Here is a 27,547-nt window from a genome sequence, read left to right as displayed (position 1 = left end):
AACAAAACAATTCTCTCACTCCTCCTTCCACCCTTTACGAAACTTTTTGAAACTTTTTACAAACTCTCTCTTTATCACAAGCAATACGAGAGGAATAAAAGTTACTCATTAAACGAAAAATCAAAAAGAGAAAGAAAAGCCAAGGTTTTCTCCCTCCTCTGCAAAAAAAAAAACCCAATAACCCCTTCTTCTTCCCTTTTCCTCATTCTCCGTCGGTGCTTCAGAGTCTCAACTTTGATCTTCTCCTCAAATGGCTCATACCCTTTTGTTTTAGGGTTTCCATGGTTACTGGGCCACCTTCAAGTTCGTTCCTTTCGGTGTTTTTCGCCCCCATTCTGTAGTGCTAGGTCTTGAACCCGCTAAAGGGTCGTCGAGGCTGGAGTGAGTTGAAGTGGGAGCGTGGAAAACAGAAAAGGGGTGGTCGTCGCATTAAATTTGTCAAAAAGAGAGGGGTTTTATCTTCTTATTACTTTGTGTGTTTTTATGTTTTTTGTGGGGCTTCTGTGAACAGTGGTTGCTTTTTGGAAGCTTATTTTGGAAGCAATTTACTCTTCCCCTTTTGAACGTGATTGTATTTAGTGCTCTCATGGACTCTCACAATGTTCTCTTTTGGTCTTATCAATAGTGGGGGTTGTGTTTTTTTTTTCTTCTTTCCCTTTTTTGATGAGGAGCCATTGGACTTGTGAAACCCGTGAATTTGGTGGATTTATGTAGGGAGTTGGAGTAGCAGGCCTTATTTATTTCATTTATTTAGTGAATTTTGGTAGATCAGGGTGGTGGTTTGTTTATGGATGGCATTGATGATTTAGGGTCACAATGGTTTGGATATATGGGGCATTGGATCGATGGTGATGGGAATCAATAGCATTAGCCATTTGTTATTTTGTTAGGAATGATGATATGAGGTTCCATTTGTAGTCATAGGAGTGAGGTTTCACCAAGATTCTGGGGAATTTGAGGAGGCCTTGGTGATGGAGGACATAGGGTTGTTCAAGCAGTGTTGGCAATGGTTTCGATCGCAGAAGGACGCCGGCTGGCGTGCTCGAACCACAGTGACATGGTGCAGAGATAGGACTGCTGTGTTCATTGAACGGCATTGGCCTATGGTGTGCAGGGGCTGCTCCAGATTGGGGAGCTTACTGAGGTTGTCAGTGATTTTCTGGAAGGACTCTGCTCTGAGGGGCTTTCAGTCCTTCATTAGGTTTGGTCCAGTGATGCTTCTGCTTATAATGTGGAGCTGCTTTCTGAGTCTGACTTCGATGTATTGCTTGGTTTACGTGCTTGTTAGCATGGTATGTCTTTGTTTTAACCTGTCTAAATTTCCATTCTTGCAGTTCTGGGTTTCTGATCTGTGTGTCTATGTATGTTATCCAGTTATTTATTTTTAGGGAAAATTACACCCACTTCTTCTGAGGTTTAATGAAATTACACTGGTTGCCCCTCTCTTTTTTGACATTACTTTGATCTCCCTCGATCTATATAACTGCATATGAAGTTAGGTAGCTCTGTTTTAGCAGAAAGTGTATGTGCTATGTTGTTCTATAAATTAAGGAGGTTTGCATATGGCCAAAAAAGGGAAGAATTTCGGGTCAAATTTTGCTAAAACTTAGGGGGTTTAAGTGTAATTTGTCCTTATTTTTACTTTTAGCTGTTCCTTGAGTAATTGCTATTGCATACGTCAGTTGGATACCAGTTTTAGAGTAGTGGCAGTTAGCTTATCATTTAGTGGTATGATGGGATGGCTTTTACAACTATCTTATTGGTCATTCTAAATTATAGCTTGGTACATGGAGCTTACTATGGGTTTTAATAGTCATTCTAAAAATGTTGGAATGCTCTATAAGAATTTTATGACAGAAATAAGTTTCAAGCTTTAAAGAATGGTGTTGCTTTTTATTAAAACTAGACTCTCAAAATTTGGGATAGTAACGAACAATGTGGATGTGATAGTTAGTATTATCTAGATGTTAAAGTCAATTGATTCTGAGTTTATTCAGTTGCATTGAATTTAATTTCCCTCTAGGGGAAAATGTTTTTTTATTTTTTCTAAAGTGGGTTGAAAACATTATGGTAGATTTTTTTAATATGAATTTGAGCACTTACTACTTGATCTACCTTACAAGAACACATTGATGGAATTTCTTTTTGCCGGTAGAGTCTCTATCGCCTTATGTAGAACTTGCATATGATGACAGGAAGAGAAGCATTATGGTATAACTGGGGATTATTTATTTTCCTGGCTTGAGCTAAACATGATAATTACTAATTGTTTCCATCTAATATTCTATTCCAAAATTACTAACTCTTTTTACCTTTATTTGAATTCATTGTATGAACATGTTCATTTACACAAAAACCTGGCTTTTAACAGTGTGTATGTGAATTGCATTATTCAGCTTCTAGGTTCTGTTGGCAATTTGACGTTGGTTTAAATTTTAGTTTAAGAGGAACGCTGCACTTCATTAGTGATCTACCATCTTAAGTTGGGACTTGTATTTATAGTTATTCTGTAGTATTTGATTGCTTCAGTTCAATTCAGTTACAAATAATTTTTGCATATAAAATTTTATACATTGCTTCCCACAGTTCATTTGAATGCTTCAGGGTGTTGCTGGAGTAGCTGTCCAATACTTGGGTTATACTCCTGGGCTTTTTATTGTGGGCCTTTTTGCCATCCTTATTTTGTGGATGTATGCTAACTTCTGGATAACCGGGACATTACTCGTAGTTGGAGGTATGATATTCCTTCTTGTTTTTTGTGTTACAAGATGTATCCTCCTAATGATCGGAATAAAAGAGAGGAGGCATGCTGCCTATTGTTCTATATCTCTTGTAATGTATACACTGTTATTAATCTGTTCACACTTATGGTGATTTTTTTTCAGTTGTGTTTATGATCCCGCACCATTGCCCTATTTTCTTTCCTCATTTCACTAATTTTCCTCTAATCAAGAGGCTCTTATATTGGCTATCATTGGCATAAAAATTAATTCATTCGACATTCTATAAGGGCAATGTAGGACTCCTATTCTTGCTGCCTTAATTGAATATTTTACCTTTTTTAATCCTGAAATTTTGTTTTCAATTATACAAGTGCAGGTTATTTATTCTCCCTAAATCATGCACGCCTGGTGGTATTAATTGGAACTATATATGCTATATACTGTGTTCAAGTACGAGTGGGATGGCTGGGTGTTTTTCTTGCTATTAACCTTGCATTCCTCTCTAATGACATTTTGAATTTTCTGCTCCAATGGTTTGATAATGTGAGTGAGAGTTCACATTCTGAAGAGCAAAAGCAATCAGAAACAATTGTGGAAGATGATTTCTCTGAAGAGTGTGAATATCCTATCCCTACTGATGAATCTGAGAATTTGCATTCATGTAAATCATCCAGTAAACCTGCTGTTACCACAGCAGTTGTTGATAATAAGAAAGAACTTTCTGTTAACAAAGTTGTTAAAGAGCAAATAACAACAACAACAACAACAAGCTCGGTTGATGAAATGAAAAGGATCCTCAAGAGTCTGAATCATTATGATGCCCTTGGATTTAGCCGCCACAAGAAGATTGATGCCGCTGTTTTGAAAAAGGAATACAGGAAAAAGGTATTTGTTTAGTTTTCTTTTGCTTTGTCTATTTTATTTTACTTCAATGTTACAAAATATTTATTTAGGCTGCTATTATGTGTTTAAGCAGTATCATATTGCAATGAATAAGGAATCACATTAGGACTTAACTTATAATGTGATTACTAGCCTACTTAAAGAGTGTTTGGTTTGTTTTCTGTTTTCATTCATTTCGTTTATTAATTACAAAAAATGCCACCATGTCTTCATTTTGTTTTCTGTATTCACCATTTGCTTCTCAATCTTGAAAACCAGAAACAAAATGATGATTTTTTGTTGTTGTTATTATTAGTTAAAACATCATTTGAAAACAAGGTAAAAAACACCTCTTATATCCTGATCATCTGATGTTTTATGTGGAATATTCCCATTTTTTCCTTTAATGATGTAGGCTATGCTTGTTCATCCTGATAAAAATATGGGCAGTTCTTTGGCAAGTGAGTCATTTAAGAAGCTTCAGTGCGCATACGAGGTAAATTTCGATGTATAAGCTGCAGAGCCTCTCTTATAGTTGATGGATAAGCATTTAATGCATATTTGATATATAATGTATAAAACATGAATAATTTTCACTCACACTGGTTTCTCCTATTAACAAGTTATATCAAATTTCCAGGTTCTTTCTGACTCCGTAAAGAAGCGAGACTATGATGAGCAATTAAGAAAAGAAGAATCCATGGCTAAGAGTGTCTGCCAGAGATCCCATAGTAGTTCACATCAGGTAAATATAATGATATTCTTGTAATTGTAAATGACGGACATGTTCTTCTCAGGTTCTGTGTATATTTAGTCCACACGTCTTATAAGTTGTAGTTTTTTATTTTTGAAATCGAGAATGTTTTGGTAGTTTTTAAATCTATGGACATGGATTCTAAATGCCTAGAGTTTTCTTCACCCTCTTTTTACGAAAGAATTGTTCCTTAATAAATTGCGATAATTAAGCTGCTCCTTTATTTGTTCAGACATAGTATTCTTACATTTACTAGATTTTTCAAAATTGTTCTTTCAATTCCTTAAGATTGTTAATAGAGGAAAGATATGTGTCCAAGTCAAATCATATAAAATTCTAATTGGATGCTTTGAAGTTTAATATGTTGGTTTGTTGATCTACTGTGTTCATGTTTCTTATATGAACCATTATCTCTAAAATGTTTTTAAGTACTTATTAACAAAATAGTGATGATACATGTAATGTATTCTCCTTAGGATAATGCTGATTATCGTTCTGAAGAATCCAGACGAATACAGTGCACCAAGTGTGGGAATTCACATATTTGGGTATGCACCAACAGGAACAAGGCCAAAGCAAGATGGTGTCAGGTCTGATTTCTTTCCTTTACATATTGAGTATTACATGTTTTCCTATTTCTCTCTATTGTATGCTTACTTTGTCTTCTGAATTTCAATACTCCTCTGGAAACAGGACTGCTGTCAGTTTCATCAAGCCAAGGATGGAGATGGATGGGTTGAATATAAAGGGTCTTTGGTTTTTGACAGGCCCCAAAAGGTTGCTCATGGCAAAGAATTTTCCTGACTTCATCTTATATTTTTTACATTTAGTTTCTGAATTTTGATCATGTCTTCATAGGTGGAGATTCCACGTGCTTTTGTTTGTGCCGAGAGCAAAATTTTTGATGTGTCAGAATGGGCTATATGTCAGGTTAGTGTCCTCCTGACAGCATTTTTTGGCATACATACAATGCATCTTTATCCGATTTAGCGCTTAATCTAAAGTTTCAAAAATAGAGAAAAAGAAAATCAAAACATCATGCCATTAGAAAAGGCAAAACATGCAAATGTAAGGTTGATGGTTAAGAACAGTAATGAGGAGAATCATTAAATTCTTTGATGTATTCCAACTGATTGGAATTACACTGATTGCATTTTGGCTATTTTTGATAGTGAACATTACAAATTTATAGAAATCCTAAACATCTTATCAAGAGTGAAAACTTAGGAATTCTTGCTTATACTGACAATAAAAATTCATTGGGTTCCTTCTTTTGGTCTCTTATGTAAGGTAGTGGTTATCTCTGTGCTAAAAATAGAGAAATCATGATTAAAAAGCATCATTTTTTACTCCACTTATGTACCTGACAGCTTATTTTATTTCTTGCAGGGAATGGCTTGCAGGCCAAATACCCATCGACCGAGTTTCCATGTAAACATGGTTGGCTTGGAGAAAAGCCAACGTTGCAACTCGAGTAGATTCCCGTGGGATTTTGATGCTGAAATGATGGATGAAGATGAAGAGGCATTTGACCTGTGGCTTGAGCAGGCTCTGGCATCTGGTCTCTTCTGCGAGACCTCTAAACGCAGGAAGAGTTGGAGTCCATTCAAATTGCATCAAAAGAAAGGGAAGAAGCAATGGAGAAGAACATCGTGCTGAAGCTTGAAGTCTGTTGGGAAAATTCATATTTCATTGCATGTCCTCAAGGGATTGATGGAGTTAAACATTTTGTATAAGAAAAGTGATGGATGCATTGCTGATATCAAAACAAGTAGCAAGGACTAGCAACACTCAAAAAGATGCCTTATCAAAGATAGATGAGAGCCATGGGTTAAATTATGAGAAGAGAACCAAGGTTGGCAAGTTACTTAACCACATCCCATATATGTACTAAGGTATTAGAAGTTCAAAAGAACCTTGGTTTCTAGGTTTTTCCCTCATTGCTCATTTGCTCGTTCAGGTTTACAGAATCCAGCATGAGCTGGTTGACATGGATCTGTGGCTTAGTGTATTCTTGTTACATTCATTAGAAGGTGGGTTTTTTTAGGGTTACCAAGGAAAGGACTCCTACTTTTGGTCCTTTGTACATACGGCTAATAAAAATTTCTCATTTGGTAAATGACTACTTGATTATCAGCATTCATTTTAGAACCATGTAACATCCATGACTTTGAAAAAAGAAAAAAAGAAATTTTTTCTTAATTTTAATCCTTGGAGCTAATAGAAGAGGGATCTGATGAAACACAGTGCTTTCCATATGTGATTGGTAGTGCTTCCACCTATAGAGATTGGTAAACTCTCAAAACAAATAATGATGGGTTGTTCCATAATGTTTGTAATTTCATTTTTTTAGGATATTATGTGTCTAGTGGATTCAAAATCATAGAAAATGAAGTATATGATGCTTTGGTTTGGTATTTGAAAAGAGAAACTTGGGGATTGTTCGTTGCAACTTGCAAATACAATACGGCAATACAAATGAAGGGAAGAGAATATATTCGTTTATGCATATATTCTTTTCAAAAAGAAGTCAAAAGTAGAATTTGTTTGTTATAAGTTTATCTTGGGAGCTACAAGTGTGTTAGCAAGGGAGATTCTATACTCCTTTTATTTTGAGTATGAGTTCCTTTTTAGATTTGCACTACCATGGTGACAAAGTGTATAATGCCATCAGACTAGGTATTGTTATTGAGCTATTTTCACAATTTTGAATTCACATTATTATTCAATTGGTCTAATTTTAAAATATAATGTTGAATTGTTATCATTGTAAGTTTCATCATATAATACGATTTTTTTTATAGAAAATGTTTTTAAATTCAATATACTGTTGTTTTTAAGAAATAATTGTTTTCCTTCCTTGCTCCCACTTGGTTTTCTTAAAGACATGTTTGGGAACCAATTCTTTTTAAGAAATATTTTTGAAAAATAAAATAAAATAATTATTATAATTCATTTAGTGAGTGACTAGACTAGACCAGCCTTTCGTATCCAAATATGCATCCGTTCAGCAAAATTATAGAACTGACGTCATGTGAAATAAGACCCATTCTTTATTTCACTGCAAATCTGCAATCCTGTCTACGGTCCAAGTTCAATTGTTTTTCTGATTCAGATTTATATGTTTCAGAGGAATTTTGAAAGAAAAAGAATGTTACTAATATGCTACATTATAGAATTTAACTAATATGATATATTATAAAACTTGAATTATGGTGAGTGTAAGTTGTTTATTATTATGCTACCTTCGTTAAATTATTTATAATATTTTCCCATGTTTTTTTATAAATTATATTATTGCATGTAAATAATGTTTGTAATGATTTTATTAAATATAATTTTAAATGGTTAAAGTGATTCAATATGACTCAGATATCTCCTTGGTTTATCATTCCGTCGGTTTGAACAGATCGATCGAAGTGCTTTTGATGCATTGGATTGGATCTGTTGTTGGTGGAAATTCTTTAACATTTGCATGAATATATATTTTTAGGTTACATAACACTTGTACGTATAACATTATCTAAATTTATTAAGAACAAAATAATTTTTTAGTTTTTGTAATTTAGTGTTATTTAATCTAATATTATCAAGGGAATAGTCATCACAACATGGACAATTTCGCTACAAGAAAACATGAGGATTTCAAGACTCTTTGAAGCTATCTTGATGGATCCAAAGTATATATCGTTAAAAGTGTTATTTAAAATATTTTAAGGATTAAAAATAAAATAAACATGTAAAGGATAAAAAAATTACAAGACTAAAAATAAAAAATATATATTAAATTACAAAGATTAAAATGATATTTAACGCATTTGATAATCGCATGTAGATAAAAGAAACATTGTAAATACCACTAAAAAATGAAAATCAAATCAAATTTTTGGATTTGTTGGAATGATTTTTTTCTAACCGGTTTGGTTTAGTTTGTGATATGTGATTTTGAAATTAAACCAAATCAAATCACAATACTTAAATTAATAATTATATTATTTTAATATTATACGTTTTATGTGTATATTCCTTGAATTTCATATTATTTTATAGTATTATGTATATGAAACTTAAATAATGTATCTTTTTTAGATGACTTTTTAAAGATATGTTTGATTTAAAATAAATGAAAATTTGATATATTTTTATTGTAGAATATTTAACATATTAATAAGTTTCATAAATTGTTATTAATTTTATAATGTAATTTAATTTAATTTAATAGATGAAAAAAAAGTATATAAATTTTAATGAAATAACATTTTAGTAAAAATCACAAAAACCAAACCGAATCAAACTACAAAATATTAGTTTGGTTTGGTTCAGACTTTATTTTAAATGAAAATTAAACCAAACTAAATCATTTATGTTTTATAAATTTGATTTGGGTGACTTTTTTTATGAAAAATTGAACTAAACTGAGTCATGAACACTCCTAATTTTAAGTATGGATGTATATGTTTATTTTCTAATAGATTTTTTTTATAAAAGGTAAAATATTTAATAAAATATATTAAGTATTTTTAGCTAGTATTTTAAGAATACTCATTAGTAAAATCTGTATAAAAATTATGAAACGTAATTTTTTTATTTTCCTAGAGAAATGACTTTGAATATATAATATTAATGATTTATTAAATTATATATATATTTTTTAAGAAAACTACATTTATTTTGTTTTCAAAATGTTCATTTGACAAATAATTACTCCCTCCATGTTTTTTTAGCTTTTTATCTTTAGGTTTTTTTTTTCATTTTTTACTTAATTATGATTTTAAAGTTTAAGAAAATATTAATATTTTTTTGAGAAAAAAATTATGTATTGGCAATACAAAAATGTTTTATATTGTTATCTAATTACAAACTATCATATATAATAAGTTTATTAACTTTTAAAATAAATACTTATTTTGATAAGAAAATGTTGTTAGTTTGTCGATGCATTATTTAGTTACCTTCTTATTATTGCAAAGTATACATCAATTTTATTAAAGATTAATCTTCTTTGGAAAATCTAATTAAGTTCAAACTTTAAACCTTGTTTAAGGAAAATAAATTTAGTACCACTCCAACTAACTAAGGCTTATTGGTCACTATGTTTGTGTATCATTAGTAAATTTAATTTTCCTATCAATTAATTTTTTATTACTTATATAATTGTCATCAGAGTAAACCAATTATAAGATTTGAAAAAAATACCGCAAATGTTTTGATGCATAGTGTCTTAGACTGGGATATCATCTCCTTTGCATAAAAATTTTTATATAAAAAAGATTAACTTTTACTGACAATAATTTTGATAAAAAAACTTGATTTAAAATCTTATCATTATAATTAAATACCCTTAATTAAAAGCCTTAATTATAAGTTTTTTTAAAAAAAAGTTAATTATAAGTTTTGTGAAAAATATTAATTATAAGTTATTTTCTCACTTAACTAATTCTCATTATTTATTAAAACTTATAATTAAGGTTTAATCAAACTTAAAAAAGTACATATGAATATATTTTTTTCCTGAGTTAAAGACTATGATGTTATCCAACTTATTAGATTAGAGATTAAATTAATCTCACAGTACCTGACTGATGTTAATTCATAAAGAAAATTCTACACTAGATAAAAATCAAATATAATTTTTTTCTTAAATAAATCGTTTGACTCGTGTAAACATACGTGACTTTACATGAGTGTGCTAACACCTTGGTAGGAAAAATATGAATATGAATACAACTAACACTTCATTTTTTTTCGTACCCATATAAAATTGCGTGCACTGCATGTTGCGTAATCAACAAATTGTTAGAAAACAGTAAAATAATTCTTTAATCGCAATACACCATTCTATATGACAAAATTGCATTGGTAAGTAAACAATACTAATAAGTAATAACAATAATGGAACAAAAGAAAAAGATCAAAATCAAATGAAGCAAATAAAAGAAGACAAAAAATAATAGAATGTAAAAGAGCATGGGATCTGAGACCGAGACAACAAACAAAGAGTTAAGAGAGAGAAAGAGAGACATAGTTAGAGAGAGAGAAGAGACACCGTTCGGTGCTCCGCTGAATACAGTTGTGGCCCCAGCGCTCCGGTGAGTGACAACTTTTGATCTTTTTCTTTTCATTTTCTTCAACTTGATCTTTATATTCATATTCTGCCCTCTTTTTTTTTTTTCAGTTTCGTAGCTGCTCCATTTTTTCCACACCCCATTATAAATTTTAGTTTTTTCTTTTTAAATTTTTAATCTTTTTGGGTTTTGCTGAATACCCATTTAACTTTGATGATTTAGTTGCAATGATTTCGACCCACCGGGTACTATTAAGGGAAGATGGAGGCTTTAGAATTTTGTTGGGTTGAGGAGTTACTTACTATTAAGTTACAAAAACCAATATTTATGTCAGAATCTCTGAGGATAGGCCTGAATAGAGTACTTGTTATAGACTATTAAATAGTAATGTGTTTGATTTTTTTTGTATTTACTTGTAAGGAAATCAATCCTGTTTAGGGTAGCTTTGCTATTCTTAGCCGGTCCCAAGCCTGGATAAAAGGAGAGGGTTGTGTTAGGCTTTCGACAGCCAACGTTAAACTTTGTCGAACCTCTATGACATGGATCAATTACGTAATAATGTGAATGCTAGGTAGTTGCCCGGAAGCAACGCGCTGTATGGCTCGAGTACAGTGTCAAAAGAGCAAGGGCCGCTGCATCGCCGCCCGGATGTAGTGAAAAGTAAGCAAGGGTTCCCACATTTTCGTGAACGGGTGTGGGTAAAGAAGCTAGTTCATGACAGGAGGATTCGCTTTGGTACATGGAATATAGGCACACTTACTGGAAAATCTATGGAAATAGTGGATGTTATGGTGAGGAGGAAGATCAATTTTATGTGCCTACAAGAAACTAAGTGGACAGGTGAAAAAGCAAAAGAATTAGACAGCTCGGGATTTAAGCTGTGGTATACGGGAAAAATCAGATTAAGAAATGGGGTAGGGATTATTGTGGACAAGGAGTGGAAGAAGGATGTCGTGGATGTAAGAAGAGTAGGAGATCGTATTATAGTCTTAAAATTGGTAGTGGGACAGGACACCTTTAATGTTATTAGTGGGTACGCACCTCAGGTTGGGTTAGCAGAACACTTTAAAGTAAAATTTTGGGAGGATCTAGAAGGGGTACTTCAGGATATACCCTAAGGAGAGAAAGTTTTCCTAGGAGGGGATCTCAATGGACATGTAGGTAGCGTGGCTAGAGGTTTTGAGGGGGTGCATGGGGGTTTTGGCCTAGGAGAGATGAATGGGGAGGGTAAATCCATCTTGGAGTTTTCAGAGGCTTTGGATCTTTCTATAGCCAATACATGGTTTAAGAAAAGAGAGGAACATCTTATCACTTACAAAAGTGGAGGGACATGTTCTTAGATAGATTTCTTCCTTATCAGGAAGTCTGATAGGAAGTATTGCTTGAACTGTAAAGTTATCCCGGGAGAGAGCTTGACTACCCAACATAGAGTTTTGGTTATGGATGTAAGAATTAGAGATAGGGCAAAGAGAAGAAGTCCTCTGGTAGCACCAAGGATCAAATGGTGGCACTTGAAGGGTGAGAAACAAGGAATCTTCCAACAAAAGATATGGGAGGGTTGGTGTGGACAATCACAAGGAAGTGCAAATGATATGTGGAACAAGATGTCTCAAAAGATTATTAAAGTGGCTAAAGAGACGTTGGGTGAATCTAGAGGTTTTGGACCTAGGGGTAAAGAATCGTGGTGGTGGAATGAAAATGTTCAGAGCAAAGTTAGAGTAAAAAAGGAGTGTTTCAAGGAGTGGTCTAGGTGTAGAAATTCTGAAACTTGGGATAAGTATAAGATAGCTAGAAATGAAACCAAAAAGGCGGTGAGTGAGGCAAGAGCCCAAGCTTTTGACGGACTATACCAAGCTCTAGGAACCAGGGACGGAGAAAGATCTATATATAGGCTTGCTAAGGGTAGAGAGAGGAAGACTAGAGATTTGGATCAAGTAAAGTGTGTTAAGGATGAAGAAAGCAAAGTCTTAGTGCATGAAAAAGATATCAAGGAAAGGTGGAAGACGTATTTCCACAACTTATTTAATGATGGATATGGATATGACTCTAGCAGTCTAGACACAAGAGAAGAGGACCGGAACTATAAGTACTATCGTCGGATTCAGAAATAGGAAGTAAAGGAAGCGTTGAAAAGAATGAGTAATGGTAAGGCGGTGGGGCTAGACCACATACCTATTGAAGTGTGGAAAACTCTTGGAGATAGAGGTCTTGAGTGGCTCACCGAACTCTTTAACGAAATTATGAGGTCAAAACGCATGCCGGAGGAATGGAGGAGAAGCACGTTAGTGCCAATCTATAAGAACAATGGGGATATACAAAATTGTGCAAATTATAGGGGAATCAAGCTCATGAGTCATACCATGAAATTACGGGAAAGAGTGATCGAACGGAGATTAAGAAAGGAGACTCAAGTTACTGAGAATCAATTTGGTTTCATGCCGGGAAGGTCGACCATGGAAGCGATTTATTTATTACGGCGGGTGATGGAGCAATATCGCATGGCCCAACAAGACTTGCACTTGATTTTTATTGACTTGGAGAAAGCGTATGATAGAGTGCCTAGAGAGATTTTGTGGAAAGCTCTAGAGAAGAAAGGGGTTAGGGTTGCATATATTCGAGCTATCCAAGATATGTATGATAGGGTATCGACTAGTGTTAGGACACAGGGTGGAGAGTCAGACGATTTTCCCATCACAATTGGTTTACATCAAGGGTCAACCCTTAGCCCCTACCTTTTTACCTTAATTCTGGATGTCCTCACGGAACAAATCCAAGAGATAGCGCCGAGATGCATGCTTTTTGCAGATGACATAGTCCTCCTTGGAGAGTCGAGGGAGGAGTTGAATGAGAGGTTGGAAACTTGGAGACGAGCTCTAGAAACACATGGCTTTCGCCTAAGCAGAAGCAAATCGGAGTATATGGAATGTAAGTTCAACAAAAGAAGGAGGGTTTCTAACTCAGAGGTGAAAATAGGAGACCATATTATCCCTCAAGTCATACGGTTTAAATATCTTGGGTCTGTAAATACAGGATGATGGGGAAATTGAAGGGGATGTGAATCATCGCATTCAAGCAGGATGGATGAAATGGAGAAAACATCGGGGGTGTTATGTGATGCAAAGGTACCGATCAAGCTAAAGGGAAAGTTTTATCGGACTGCGGTAAGACCGGCGATTTTGTACGGAACAGAATGTTGGGCGGTCAAGAGCCAACATGAGAATAAAGTAGGTGTAGCGGAGATGAGGATGTTGCGGTGGATGTGTGGTAAGACTCGACAGGATAAAATTAGAAACGAAGCTATTAGAGAGAGGGTTGGAGTAGCGCCTATTGTAGAGAAGATGGTGGAAAATAGACTTAGGTGGTTTGGGCATGTAGAGAGAAGACCGGTAGACTCTGTAGTGAGGAGAGTAGACCAGATGGAGAGAAGACAAACAATTCGAGGCAGAGGAAGACCCAAAAAGACTATAAGAGAGGTTATCAAAAAGGATCTCGAAATTAATGATTTGGATAGAAGTATGGTACTTGATAGAACATTATGGCGGAAGTTGATCCATGTAGCCGACCCCACCTAGTGGGATAAGGCGTTGTTGTTGTTGTTGTTGTTGTTTACTTGTAAGGAAATCATTGGCCCTTATTTTTAGAAATTAACGGTATATGTAGTAGTTTTGGAATTTCCTTTATTTAAGAGCAATTGGTCTTCGATCAAATTATAAAAAAAAAAAAAAACATTTTCGGACAGTTTATTTAATGCTCAGGTATGTTACTTTGCACAAAAAGCTTTTGACTTGCTTCATTTGATGGGTGGGTTGGTGTGCGCTAGCAAGTTTGCTTGGATCACTTGTAAGCCAGACAAATTTTCTTTGAGGGAGCATTAAGTCCTTTACTTTTGATTAGGATATGTGTCTCTACATTTCTCACCCTTGCCGCGTGGATACCAAAGTAGAGAAGCAAAACTAGGTGAAATAAAATGATAAGAAACTTGTGTAATATCGTTTGAGTCTGACTTCCTAAAGATTGACTTATGTTTTCCTTGTAAACTTAGATTGCTTTCTCCTGTGCTTTTAATTTTTAAATCACATGATTAAACTTGAATGAGGATGATGGAATGTTATGATTTTTCAAAGCATTTATTACCAATTCATCTTAGTGTAAGCAACACTTTTTTGTTGATGTGGTAGGTTTACATCTTTTCTTATTCTAAGATCTCTAGATTTCAAGGCACGTTAACACCACTGTCTTATTGTCATGCATTGAGATTCCAAATCATGTGAACCATAAATTCGTGATTGATTGTATATATAAAGACATTATATCACCATAGACTTTACATAGTTGTATCAAATCACATTATGCGAGAAAATAGAGAGAGCAAGTAAAATGAGTTCAGAGCCAATTTGTGTGTATGTTTATATCAATGGTGAGATCATCCATGGTTCAAGTGATGTTTCCAAAGGTTACAAGACAAAATCGATATTGTTGAATCCAACAATGACGTTGTCAGACATAATCACCACAATACAGTCATCAATTAGAGATAATGATGTTACGTCTATGTGTTTTTTAGTTGTTATTTTCAATTTATTTTAATAATATGATCATTTACTAAACCACAACTGCATTAATGGATATGTTAATAATCTGTGTGGGCTCGGTGAGAGATGCAGTGTGGTTAAGAGTCATGATGCAACGAACAAGCTTTTGTTTGTGATGTTCGCAGGTGCACACTATTCACTCACATGCACCAACAACCGCATTAATGCAAATCTCAATAATCCGCATGGAATCGATGAGCGATGCAGAAAAGTGAGGTCATGATGTGTTAATTGCTATTCATGAGTATTAAATGCATTAAAAATAGGATAAAAAGTAGTAATGTACCTCTAATTTATGGTTTCTTTTGTGAGATTTGTAAATAATTTATTCTTGTGTGAATTTATACAGTGGAAATCCCATTTTGATGACTAATGTTGAACTTATTTGGATTTTTAGGCTAAAGAAGAAAAGATTTGGAAATGCTGCTAAAGGGCTTGCTCAGCGAGTCAGATTGGCTAAGCAAGGCTCATCCGCTTAACGAGGAAGTCAGCTTGCTAAGCGAGTACAAAATCCTAGAGAATGTTGAGTCAGAGAGCAGCGCGCAGCCAACCCGCCCAGCGAGGATGTTGTCTCTTCTCGCGCTTAGCGCACAACCACTGATTCTCGCTCAGCTAGACATGCTCGCTGAGCGCGCCTTCGTAAGCTGAGAAGCCCAAAAGTCTTTAAAAACTGAAAAGAAGGGAAATGAAGCGTCAAGCAGTGGAAGGAAGGAACAAGCACCAAGGCTGAAGAGAGACATTTTCTTCACATTTTACTTTATCATTCATTCCTACATCTTTTCACCCTTGTATTGAGTCCCTCCTTGCTAATGGAGGGCTAACACTTCATTGTTGGGGAGTTTTTCCACTGAGCACTCTTGATGTAAAAACTCTAACTATCTATTTAATATTATTGCTAGTGTTCTCTGCTTCTATCTGTGTTTATTTTCCATATTTGTGGCTTAATCACCTATTTATATGCTTTGTTAGGTTTTGAGTATTGGAAAATGCTTAAATTCCTTAAAACTTGATAGAGCAACTAGAAGTCTGCATTTCTAGGAATAGTGTGCAGTAATATAGTAAATATTACATCTTTTGCATAGTGCAACTTGCTTAGAATGAGTTTGTTGAGGAATCAAGAACGAAACTAGGAGGGCTAGACTCTTTCACATAAGGAATTACGGTTACATTAATTTAACGGTGCAAGAACATTAGAGTAATATTAAATAGAGAAAAACTTATTTATTTATGCAAGAGAAAGTTTAGTAGAATACTCTCCGACATTTTCATCTTGGTATTTGTTCTATTATACAGTTTTGCGTTTGTCTTGTCATGCATTTTTAAGTTTAGAAAAATTAATGCAAGAATTTGAAACATGAATGAGTTCTTCACTTTATTTACTGCAATTGAAATGTTACAAACTGAATATGCACATCTAAGTATAACAAATTCTCTGTGGACACGATACTCGGACTTACCGTTTTAATTACTACTTGAACGAATTGGTACACTTGTCAATCTAGCTAAACATGATGCAACGAACAATCTTTTGTCTGTGATGTGTGCAGGTGCACACTGTTCACTCATATACACTGACAGCCACATTAATGTGTTGATAATTTACCCTAAACTCTTCTACCTAATTTACCCTAAACCCTAAACTCTCATACTTAACTCTCCCACCAAACCATCTAATTAAATTCCCATAGCCTTCCCACAAATGTAACATCTATCTCTAACTCTCATAGCCTTCCTACTCGCATCCCCCAAACACCATCCATGGCTCCACATAAAGAAATATTAATTTTCATTCACCACCATGGTCGGATTACAGACGACTTGGTTCATGGATGGGCAGACTCATGTACAAACCCAATATTTCTATACATAAGTAGGTTTATTACGTTAACACAATTGATTCGGAAAATTAACCAATGTCTCCCTCCTCAGGAATCTAAAAAAACAATTGTTTAGTTGTTATATCATGTCCCTATATCATTTCATCATGGCTAAACACGTTTTATTTCAGCACAATTACACATCAATGATGATCTTAGAAGCATGTTGGAAACAATTGTCCAAAATCCAGAATTGAATTCCGTCGAATTGTACGATGTTATTGAGCTTATTCCTCAACCACAGCCACCGTCTCCACAACCATTATCGTAGAATAACCTTGACGTCAATGATCTTGTGTCGTCATACAACAATCTTGAAACACAAGACGTCTTTGACATTTATACTTTATACCCACAACTATTATCCCAAAATGTTTTTTTATGCCCAACAAACCTCTTTTCACCAACAAAACTATCATTCATCATAATATTTTACAACATCACCCCATCACAACAACCACAAACATCAAACCCAAATGAAGATTTCATCACCAATGAAGATCCCATCATACGATTTCACAAAGAAAGCATGGATGATTTTAGTGAATATGAGGATCAAGAGTTGTTTCATCACAACAATGACCAAAACGATGACGAGGGTGTTTTTGTACCAACGTCACCCTTGTTGCAATATAACCAACCTTGTAACGACTCATTTTTTCGCTACGATATCACTACTCTAAACGCGACATTTCAATTTTAAGTGAAAATTCCCTTAATTTGATTATGAAAATAAGGGTAAATTTTTCGCAATATACATTCACCAAACAATGCACAAATACATAACTAAATACATACATACATACATATATTAAATCATTATACATAATTAACATGTCAAAACATAATTCAGTTTTTGGATGTATCTAAACTTGGGATTTACATGCCCAATCAAAAAGAATCAAGGAACTAACTAAGGAAGAGTTGATAACAAAACATAACTCTCACAAAATAAATTTCAATATTATCATGTCGGCTTGACTATTTCAACAAAAGAATCTCCCTCCAACATCACCTATTGTTGCTCATCTGCTCTCATGAACAAAGGTTTGCAATCATCACAGGTACCAACCACTCGGTACAAAATTGCAAATGTGAGTTTATTATAAAAGATCAGCAAACACCAGATGACAATGATTAGCAAGAGAACAATAACAATAATCACAATCATTCTCAATAATTCATCAGTTTAACATACATTTAATAAATTAGTTATCAACTTTTTCCACAATTCCAATCGATTATGCTTAAAATAATGTATGCATCTGACTCAACTCTTAAATGCAATGCGGTACCATTTTTTAGGAAATAGCCTGCACATGTCCTCATGACACTCTCACTTGGGAAAACTAGGCAACCACTTTTGAGGTCAACCTGTCGTGCACAGGCCACTCCCCCCCCCCCCCCCCCCTCATGTTGATCAGCATGAGTCTCAGGGGAGTTTCAAATCGAGTCATATGTCCCTAAGTACCAGCATTTTTCCTCATGAAAAATCACAATTACTTACTAACAAAGTTTATACTATTGACATGAAATTATGAAGTATGAAACATGGATATCATCAATGCACTGATCGTGGATAATTAAAAATCCTAAGCAATCTCCTTTATTCTCCAAAGACGCTTGAAATTTTTTTAAACCAATCTCATTCCCTCTCAAGGGATATCCAATTGATTACTGCACCCCTTATATACATACACAACATACATCCATCATGATGATATCATCAACATCAATGTCATCTCATCTCAATATCTTCATCAACATCAACAATCATCTCATCTCAATATCTTCATCAACATCAACAATCATCCCATCTCAATATCATCAACATCACAACAATTCATTCCACATATATGCAATAAGTTCATGTCAAATTCACATTTCGGGTCTTCAGACAACACAAATTTCATAAAAAACAATCCATAATACATGAGACTGATATTTTAGGGAAAATTCTAAGTTAAAGAGAAGAACTATGGTATACAAAACAAACTCTTATGCCCATTTAAAATTTGATAAATAAGTAAATATAAGGACATATATAAAATTTTGGGTAGAGTCTAATCTGTAATTAAGACTTTTCCCAAAAATTTCAATAATTAAAACAACAACATCATTCTCAATAACAAATACATCACATCCCATTAGTTAAAGACACATTTTTTCTTGAAAAACCAGCATGGAACAGGGACAATCATACAACCTCATAATTGGGTTCCTTGACCCCAAATATGGTATCAAAAGCTCTAAACAAACCATAAACTCCTTTCACCTATCTATATCTCTGTTAGATCTTCGCGGTGTTGTTCTGAGATCTCTTAGGTTTGCGTCCTTTGATCCAAATGTAGAACTCTATATACCAAATGAAAGACAATTTAGTATAGATTTCAAAGACAAGGTTAATATTAACATTCAGGATCAAATACTCATTTGATTTTAAAAGGGGCTAAAATGGTGTTTTGGGGTCCACATCAAAGAAACATCATTTTGAAATTTCAATCATGCCATTGTGACCGAGGTTCAACGAAGATCACGAAAACTAAATCAATTTTATAAAAAGGCAACTTTTACAACGTCTCATTTTCAAAGATTTTTCAAAGGTAACATAGAAACATCCAATAAGAGTAACCAAATCACAAAAGATACTAAAAAAAAGCTCAAACTAATTAGGAGAAAACATAGAAATCACGGTTACCTTGAAGAAACTGCAAAGGGAGGATTGGAGGCTCTGTTCTCTATCGAATTCTTAAGTTGAGTTTTGAAGATTTTGCTTCAATTAAAGTGTTCCTCTCTATGCGGTGGTCTGACGGCAAACGACAATGACTCGTGGCAGCCACGGATGGTTATGGGTGGTGAAGGAAGGGTTTCCAGGGTTTGGTGAGAGTTTGGAGAAAGAGAGAGGTGAAAAATATGTTTTTCACCTCTGATGGACTTATTTATTGTCTGCAAGTCTCGCTTAGTGAGGTGGTCTCGTTGAGCAAATTATTTCCTTTGGGTGAAATTGTGCTTAGTGAGTAGGTTAGGCTAAGTGAGGTGTCCAAAGTTTTTATTTCACAAATCCCAATGGTTCAAATGTGAAAACTTGGGTTGCAAAACTATAGTCCAAGTTTGAAGATGATCCAACGGTTAACGAGTCTGAGATCGTGGTTTTACTGAAACATGTTTTGGGTCAATCTCGAAATCACATGGTTCTAACACTGATCAATCAAACTCCACATAATCTAACATCCACACCAAGCAGTTGCACAAGGGTAATCCACACAACACTTCAACTAATCCAAATTAATCAAATAATCAAATAACACAAGAAATACATCAAGCATTTATTTTCAGCTATCAAAATTTTCGGGCGTTACAAACCTAGGTGTCTAGTGGAGTTGAACCTTGACCACTTACCACAATAGATTGATCACCACCATTTCATTCAACAACAAGACCGTGTACAGCCACCAACTGGTGCACTCAAGGTTGGCATGTCATTCGATAAAAGAGCACAATGTATTCAAGCAGTCAGAAAATACATCAGAAATTATTTTGACTACAAAACAATATATTCTGACCAAAAAATGTTAAACTTCGTGTGCAAATCACATGAAAATGGTTATACATGAAACTTAGGTGCATGCAATTCAAAGACGCATAAGAAATGAATTATCAAAAGTATACGATGTTAGCACACATGTCTCGCACCAATGCTCAGACAAAATCATAGGCAATTCGACAAACACGTAATAGCGCATATCATCCAACCCATTGTCAAAATAAACCCAATAGTCTCCATCAAAACATTGATGACAGAGATCAAAACGTTCATGAATTATACTTTATCCTACAAAAAGACATGCTTAGCAAAGCAAACAACATTGGAGATGATTCATGCAAACGAGGAAGAATCATATTTCAAGCGACCAAAAGTTATAGGAGCTTTGCAATATGATTGTGGCCACTGCTCAAATAATATTGGTGTTTGAATAGGGAGAAATGATACCTGCCAAAAAAATACTTAAACGTGTCTTTTGGTCATTCAGTTCATGCATTAATGGGTTTGTATTCTGTAAATTCATCGTATAAGCAAATGGTACATGGCATATGGGAAGTATGCTGACACATTATTGATGGCTATAGCACAAGACAATGTTAACCATATCTTCCCCGTAGAAGAAGAGACAACTTCAGTGTGGGGTTCTTCTTGAAGAATTTTGAGAAGGCGTGTTACTCCGCAAAGTAACATTTAAAGAAACCACTCATGCAGGTTGGTTGAGAATCTTTACTATTTTTTTTTGTTAAACTATATTTTAATTCAAATTTCATAGACATATTAAATTGATTGAATATTTACATGTACATGTACACGGAGAAGATGCACTGACGACATCTTAGGGATATCCGTGCGAATAAGCCTAGTGCAGCTGAACAAGTTGATCAGTTACCCAACAAAATATTGGGTACAATGCTTCGATGAGGGGAAACATTGGGGACACATGACTACAAATTCCACATTCATAGGCACAAGATATATGTTAGTGTCACCGTTGGTTGAGGAGACATACTTCAAGACCTCGAAACACTTTTTGCTACTAGAGGTCGACAAACCCAAGCAATGATAAACTTATGCTTGCATTATTCCAAGGTCGCCTCTGAGGCAATAAATAGTCGTCAACAATAATCAAATAGACACATTGTTAACAAATAGACACAACCACACATTTATTGTAGCAAACCCAAGCCCTTTGTAAGGTTTAGGGTCATGTTACAAACAATCCCAAAATTGTGATTATGGTGAGAATATCATGCTAAACACTTACTGTGTTCTCACATAATAGATGTCTATAAATCTACCAATGTTGATCGATCTCATGAACTATGTGTCGCTACTATTTATTTTACTGAACATCACGCCTACGAAAACTTCTTTGGTGGTTTACTAGCACGTGAAAATGTGACAAAAATTCAAAGGAGATCAGTGGGGTATGATCCAAGGAGAAGTACAAAGAATTGTCTGAGTTCACATCTCGCATTCCCATCAAAATAGACGAAGAAATTAAATGGAATATTAGAAATAAATGTGAAATATGTTGGCAACAAGTGGACGAAGAAATTGAATGGAATACCAAAAAAGACAAATCCCACAACAGATAAAAATTATCCCAACATATTTTCATCTTCAATTTTTTTGGCAATAATATTGTTTATGTATTTTATTTATAATCTATTTTGTTATAAATAAATTATTAAACAAAAAATATTATTATTTTTTAAAAATTAAATAATATAAAAAAATTATTTTTTTAAAATTAAATTTAATATAATAACATTAGGAAAAAAAAAAAACCAAGGGTTGGTCCAATCCGACTCCTTTAACTAAAATAAAAAATAAAACAAAGATGGGAAATCGGATGCTGAAAAGAGAACTCTACTCAAAGGATAGAGAACTCTACTCAAAGGATAGCATACTTAGAACATTAAATTGAAAAAACCAGTTTAGATAGGAAAGAAAAACCCAACAAACTAATAGTTAAGAGAGAGAAAGAGAGACATAGTTAGAGAGAGAGCAGAGACACCGTTCGGAGCTCAGCTGAATACGGTTGTGGCCCCAGCGCTCCGGTGAGTGACTACTTTAGATCTTCTTCTTTCCATTTTCTTCAACTTGATCTTCATATTCATATTCTGCCCCCTTTTTTTTCAGTTTCGTAGCTGCTCCATTTTTTCCACACTCCATTATAAATTTTAGTTTTTTCTTTTAAAATTTTTAATCTTTTTGGGTTTTGCTGAATACCCATTTAACTTTGATGATTTAATTGCAATGATTTCAACCCACCGGGTACAATTAAGGGAAGATGGAGGCTGTAGAATTTTTGTTGGGTTGAGGAGTTATTTACTATTGAGCTACAAAAACCAATATTTATGTCCGAATCTCTGAGGATAGGCCTGAATAGAGTACTTGTTGTATAGACAATATTAAATAGTATTGTGTTTGATTTTGTATTTACTGTATGGAAATCATTGGTCCTTATTTTTAGAAATTAACGGTATATGTAGTAGTTTTGGAATTTACTTTATTTAAGAGCAGTTGGCCTTCTAATCAAATTATCAAAAAAACATTTTCGGACAGTTTATTTAATGCTCAGGTGTGTGTTACTTTGCACAAAAAGCTTTTGACTTGCTTCATTTGATGAGTGGGGTGGTGTGTGCTAGCAAGTTAGCTAATGGGTTTTGCTACCTTGTTGGATTGATTTAATGATTCGGCTATTTTTGTGGTTGTGCACAATTAGCCACGCTTAGTTATAAATTTATAGTTAAAGTGGATCACTTGTAACTTGTAAGCCAGACAGATTTTCTTTGAGGAAGCATTAAGTCCTTAACTTTTGATTAGGATATTAGAATATGTGTCTCTACATTTGTCTCCCTTGCAGTGTGGATACCAACGTGGAGAAGCAAAACAAGGTGAAATAAAATGAAAGAAACTTGTGTAGAATCGTTAGAATCTCACTTCCTAAAGATTGACTTGTGTTTTCCTTGTAAATTTTGATTGCTTTCTCCTGTGTTTTTAATTTTTAAATCACATGACTAGACTTGAATGAGGATGATGGCATGTTATGATTTTCCAAAGCATTTATTACCAGTTCATCTTAATGTAAGCAGCACTGCGTTTTGTTGACTTGGTAGGTTTAATGAAGTTTCCAGCCAATGTTTTCTCTGTCTCACTTGTGCCTTGCAAACCAAATTTCCTGATTATATGTTAAGGGTTTGAACTGATTTACTGAATCTCTCTACTGTATAGTCTGTACTACATGTATAACTGATCTTAGTTGTGGGTTTTTGAATTAGACGAGATATTTGTTTGCTGTACTGTTCATAGAGATCTTTCCTTTTGTTGAGGTGTGTGGTTTGGTCGCCTTATACATTTGAAGATCATTTATGCCTCTTGAAATGGGTCAACAGGGAGTTGTCTTTGGTTTTCCTAGCTCTACTTTATATCTCTTGTGCACAACCTTTTAATGAAGTTTGATAGTGATGCTTTGCATGTATGACAACATTGGTAATTTGTTCGAATTCCCCTTCTAAAGAAACAATCTTGTTTTAATTGCTAGAGTCTGATGTTTTCACTCTGAAGTCTGAAGAGTTTTATGTATTCTAAGTTCTAACCATTGCTAGAGTGTGGAACTTATTTATAAATGTGATATTTTGCGCAACTGAGATTTTTCTTCTAACATGGCCTATTGTTGCAGCTGCAGTTTTACACTCAAAAAGACCTCATGTCTAACATAGAGGAGAACAAATATCTAGGACAGATGGACGTGAATGCATCTGATAAGTCAGCTAACATGCCATCATCCCAAAAGCAGGTGGTGTTGAGATCTGCCTTTTTGCATGCTAAAATTTAAATTTAAATTTCACTTTGGATGAGATAATCACTTTAGTAAGGGTGTGGTAAGTTTGTTGCCATTTGAAGTGGAGGTCACAGGTTCAAATCCTGGGAATATCCTTTACACATGTACGATAAGGCTATGGCTATGTACATCTGCCCTCCCCAGATCCTCTCAGGTGGAAGCCTCGCATACTAGGCTGCCCTTATGAGATTACGAGGTTGTTTTACTGCCAAAAGAATTTCTTATTTTGTGACCTACAAGTTTATGAACCTCGTAGGAGGAGGCTGTAAAGAAAAAGTATGGAGGAATGCTGCCCAAAAAGCCGCCACTCATATCTAAGGTGCGTGCATGTGCATATTTCTGTGTGTAAATTTGTTTGTCACTTACGTTAGGAAATCATTTGATTTTTCATTTAAAATTCAACTTTATGCTAGGACCATGAGCGTGCTTACTTTGATTCTGCGGATTGGGCACTTGGAAAGGTACTTCTGGAAACCACACCTCTGTAATGGTTGCTTATATTGAATTTTCTGACATTTTTCTGTGCTCTCACTTGTAACAGCAAGGCGGAGACAAGCCTAAGGGGCCACTTGAAGCTCTTCGGCCTAAATTACAGGTATTTAACCAATATTCTCTTATCTGATCTAGATATAGTGACACTGTTTTCTATGGCTTATTAGTAGTTGTTCTTCTGATGTGTGAATTGCGTGCTACCTGATGATGGTCTTAGACTGTTTCTTGAAAATGTTATATATCATTTGCTGCTTTAATACAGAGAGAAAACAATTGGTTGTCTCAAGAAAATTAAACTGTTTGGACCAGCACTTGCTATATAAGGGCTTTGTTCATGTTAACTGTTTTGCATTACAATTAAAATAGATAGGTAATAAATTTAGGATTACAAAATCCAGTGGATGATGCCTTAGTCACTGACTTCTTTACCATCATAAAAGTTGCTGCTCCATAGCCTCCCCTGTCCCTTACCCGCCCTCTTTACCGGTTGTTGAAAAGTGAAAGCATCAAATCTGTAATCATCCCTCCAATTTTCTAGGAGTGTACGCGGGTCGGTTTGGGTTGGGTTTGGGTTGGGTTTGACATAATCTGTGACCCAACCCAACCAAATTTGAATGGGTTGTTTTGGGTCAGCTTCCCAAGAAAAATATTTAAAACCCAACCCAAACCAACTCCGTTTGTAAATGGTTTGGGTTAGGTCAATGGGTCAAAGTATTTAAATTTGTCTGTTATTTTTTCAAATCCAATATTTTTTATAAGCTAAATTTTTTATTAAATGAATTATTGAATACATTACTTATATTTGTTACGTGTTGTCAAATAGTGGAAGAAACGATCGGGGGAGGAATTGCATTGTTGTTATCATCATCACATAGGTTAACAGATTATGTTGAACATGGTTTAAAAATTGATATATAATAAACAAGTTCAAGGACCACACCCGCGAAGCGTAGAAACCCAAAAACTAAAACTATTACAGCATAGTTTGAAAAGTCCAATGTACTCAAATAGTCAAATGAGTAGTACAACTGAAACTTCAACGAAATCTAAAATAGTTTGAAACAAATTAAAAAGCAACATAGATGTTTTACAACCAGCCGGGAGTTGAAATCCTAATTTTGTTAAAGTGGCTGAGTGAATTTGTGAGAACTGAGAAAAGAAAAGATGGTCTCATGCTTAATTACTAAGTTTGATAATAATAGTAATTTATTTTTTTTATTTAAAAAAAAAAAATATATATATATATATATATATATATATATATATATATATATATAATTTAATACAAATTAATGGATCAATGGGTTGAATTGGGTTTGACTCAATCACAAAAAAATACTCAACCCAAATTGTTTGGGTTGATTTTGATCGATTCGGATTCACGGGCAATCCATATCCATGAACACCCATGCAATTTTCATAGCAGAACAAAATTAATGGCATGTTTATTTAAGTTTTTTTCTTAGAAAAAGTAGTTTTTAATTAAAAATTGTCTAAACAATTTTATGATCAGATTATTTTTTTTGAAAGAAAAGGCCTGTGGGTTGTTAGGCGACAATCAACGTAAAACCGTCAATATACCAGACATGAATCACTCACCCTCGTGGGATAAAATTTTGTTGTAATAAATCTAATTGCACCTGCTGTTTTCATGTAATGTGCATGACAAATTTCTGCTTGCTTCTGCTTTTCAGCCGACGCAGCAGCAAACACGTTACCGGAAATCTCCATATGCTCCTTCAGGAGAAGGTATGTTTGATTTTGGTGCGTGCAGTGTTCAGTTAAGATGGCTGAACTTATAATATTTCTCTTTAGCATCTTCAAAATTAATTAACTAACTAAATTGTCATGTTTTGTTGTCCTTATCATAGAAGGGGGAAGTGTTCCAGCCGAGGATGTGCCTTCGAACGAGTAAGCAGTAGTCAGTCTTTTGATGATGTGCTGACAATTGTTCTCATTCCTGCCCTGAGTGAGTAGGTATCACTTTTTGTTGTTTTCAACAATAAAGGAAGCTTATCATGTATTCATTAACTAACTAAATTGCCATGTGTTGTTGTCCTTTTCAACAATAAAGGAAGCTTATCATGTATTCATATTAGCACAAGACAAGTGATTTGATCTACACCTACACAATAGACATTTACTTGGGATTATGATTTGTGTTACTCTCTTCTCTCCCAAACTACCCTGGTCTCTTTTTTTTTTAGGAAGGCAGTACAACTGTACAAGATAAGAAGAATAAAAAGAGTAAAAGATTTAACTGTAAATTTGGTTTACACTTGACACTATTTTTCGTTTTAGTCTCTACATGAAAAAACTGGTACATGTTTGTGTTACCTTCAACGGCCTCTAACCTACGTTTCCAAAAGACCTCCCTGGTAACTTATGCATTGGAATGATCGCTACTGCACTTTCAACGGAAAAACAAACATGTACAGTCACTCTCCATTCTTCTTTCCTTCAAGGAAATGGAGTGTCATCATTGCAAAGTTGCATCTTCACCTCCAAACATGGTGATACGTGTTAGATGTCTCCACAATAATGCAAGGTCAAATCTTTAATAGTATAACGATTTTAGACGGTTAGGAGTTACTTAAGAACTTTTTCGTGTAGGTATTGGAGTGATTTTTTTTTAGTATAAATTAGACTGATAATGAGCATTATGGACTAAAGTTTTTCCCTTGAGCAAAAAATTAGTGTTCAGGCAACTTTTTAATTAGCTATGCAAATTTCTTCCCAGCTCAACACACCTCGGTTTGTGGGAAAGG

General features: G+C 34.4%; 2 protein-coding genes across 3 annotated transcripts; both read left to right on the top strand.

Moving 5' to 3' along the window:
* On the top strand, positions 1-6,478 carry LOC100779992 (dnaJ homolog dnj-5). Its single transcript, XM_003546734.5, has 9 exons — positions 1-1,292; positions 2,605-2,734; positions 3,100-3,608; positions 4,021-4,101; positions 4,246-4,350; positions 4,836-4,949; positions 5,053-5,136; positions 5,218-5,289; positions 5,749-6,478. Exons 1-9 carry the CDS (start codon positions 972-974, stop codon positions 6,016-6,018), a joined length of 1,686 nt encoding a protein of 561 aa, XP_003546782.1. The 5' UTR covers positions 1-971; the 3' UTR covers positions 6,019-6,478.
* Positions 6,479-22,286: 15,808 nt separating this feature from the next.
* Positions 22,287-26,932, top strand: LOC100779452 (uncharacterized). 2 transcript variants are annotated; one of them, XM_041009523.1, is made up of 7 exons: positions 22,287-22,500; positions 24,132-24,242; positions 24,544-24,606; positions 24,701-24,748; positions 24,829-24,882; positions 26,474-26,528; positions 26,651-26,932. In XM_041009523.1, exons 2-7 carry the CDS (start codon positions 24,153-24,155, stop codon positions 26,692-26,694), a joined length of 354 nt encoding a protein of 117 aa, XP_040865457.1. In that variant the 5' UTR covers positions 22,287-22,500; positions 24,132-24,152; the 3' UTR covers positions 26,695-26,932. The 2 variants fall into 2 exon arrangements, with proteins under 2 accessions (XP_040865457.1, XP_006598180.1); XM_006598117.4 differs by having other exon boundaries at positions 24,126-24,242.
* The last annotated feature ends 615 nt before the right edge of the window (positions 26,933-27,547 follow it).

This window comes from Glycine max, chromosome 15, assembly GCF_000004515.6.
Source record: "Glycine max cultivar Williams 82 chromosome 15, Glycine_max_v4.0, whole genome shotgun sequence".
Classification (NCBI taxonomy): Eukaryota; Viridiplantae; Streptophyta; class Magnoliopsida; order Fabales; family Fabaceae; genus Glycine; species Glycine max.
The sequence above is the reverse complement of the archived record's forward strand: the minus strand, read 5'-3'. Positions and strand labels throughout refer to the sequence as shown.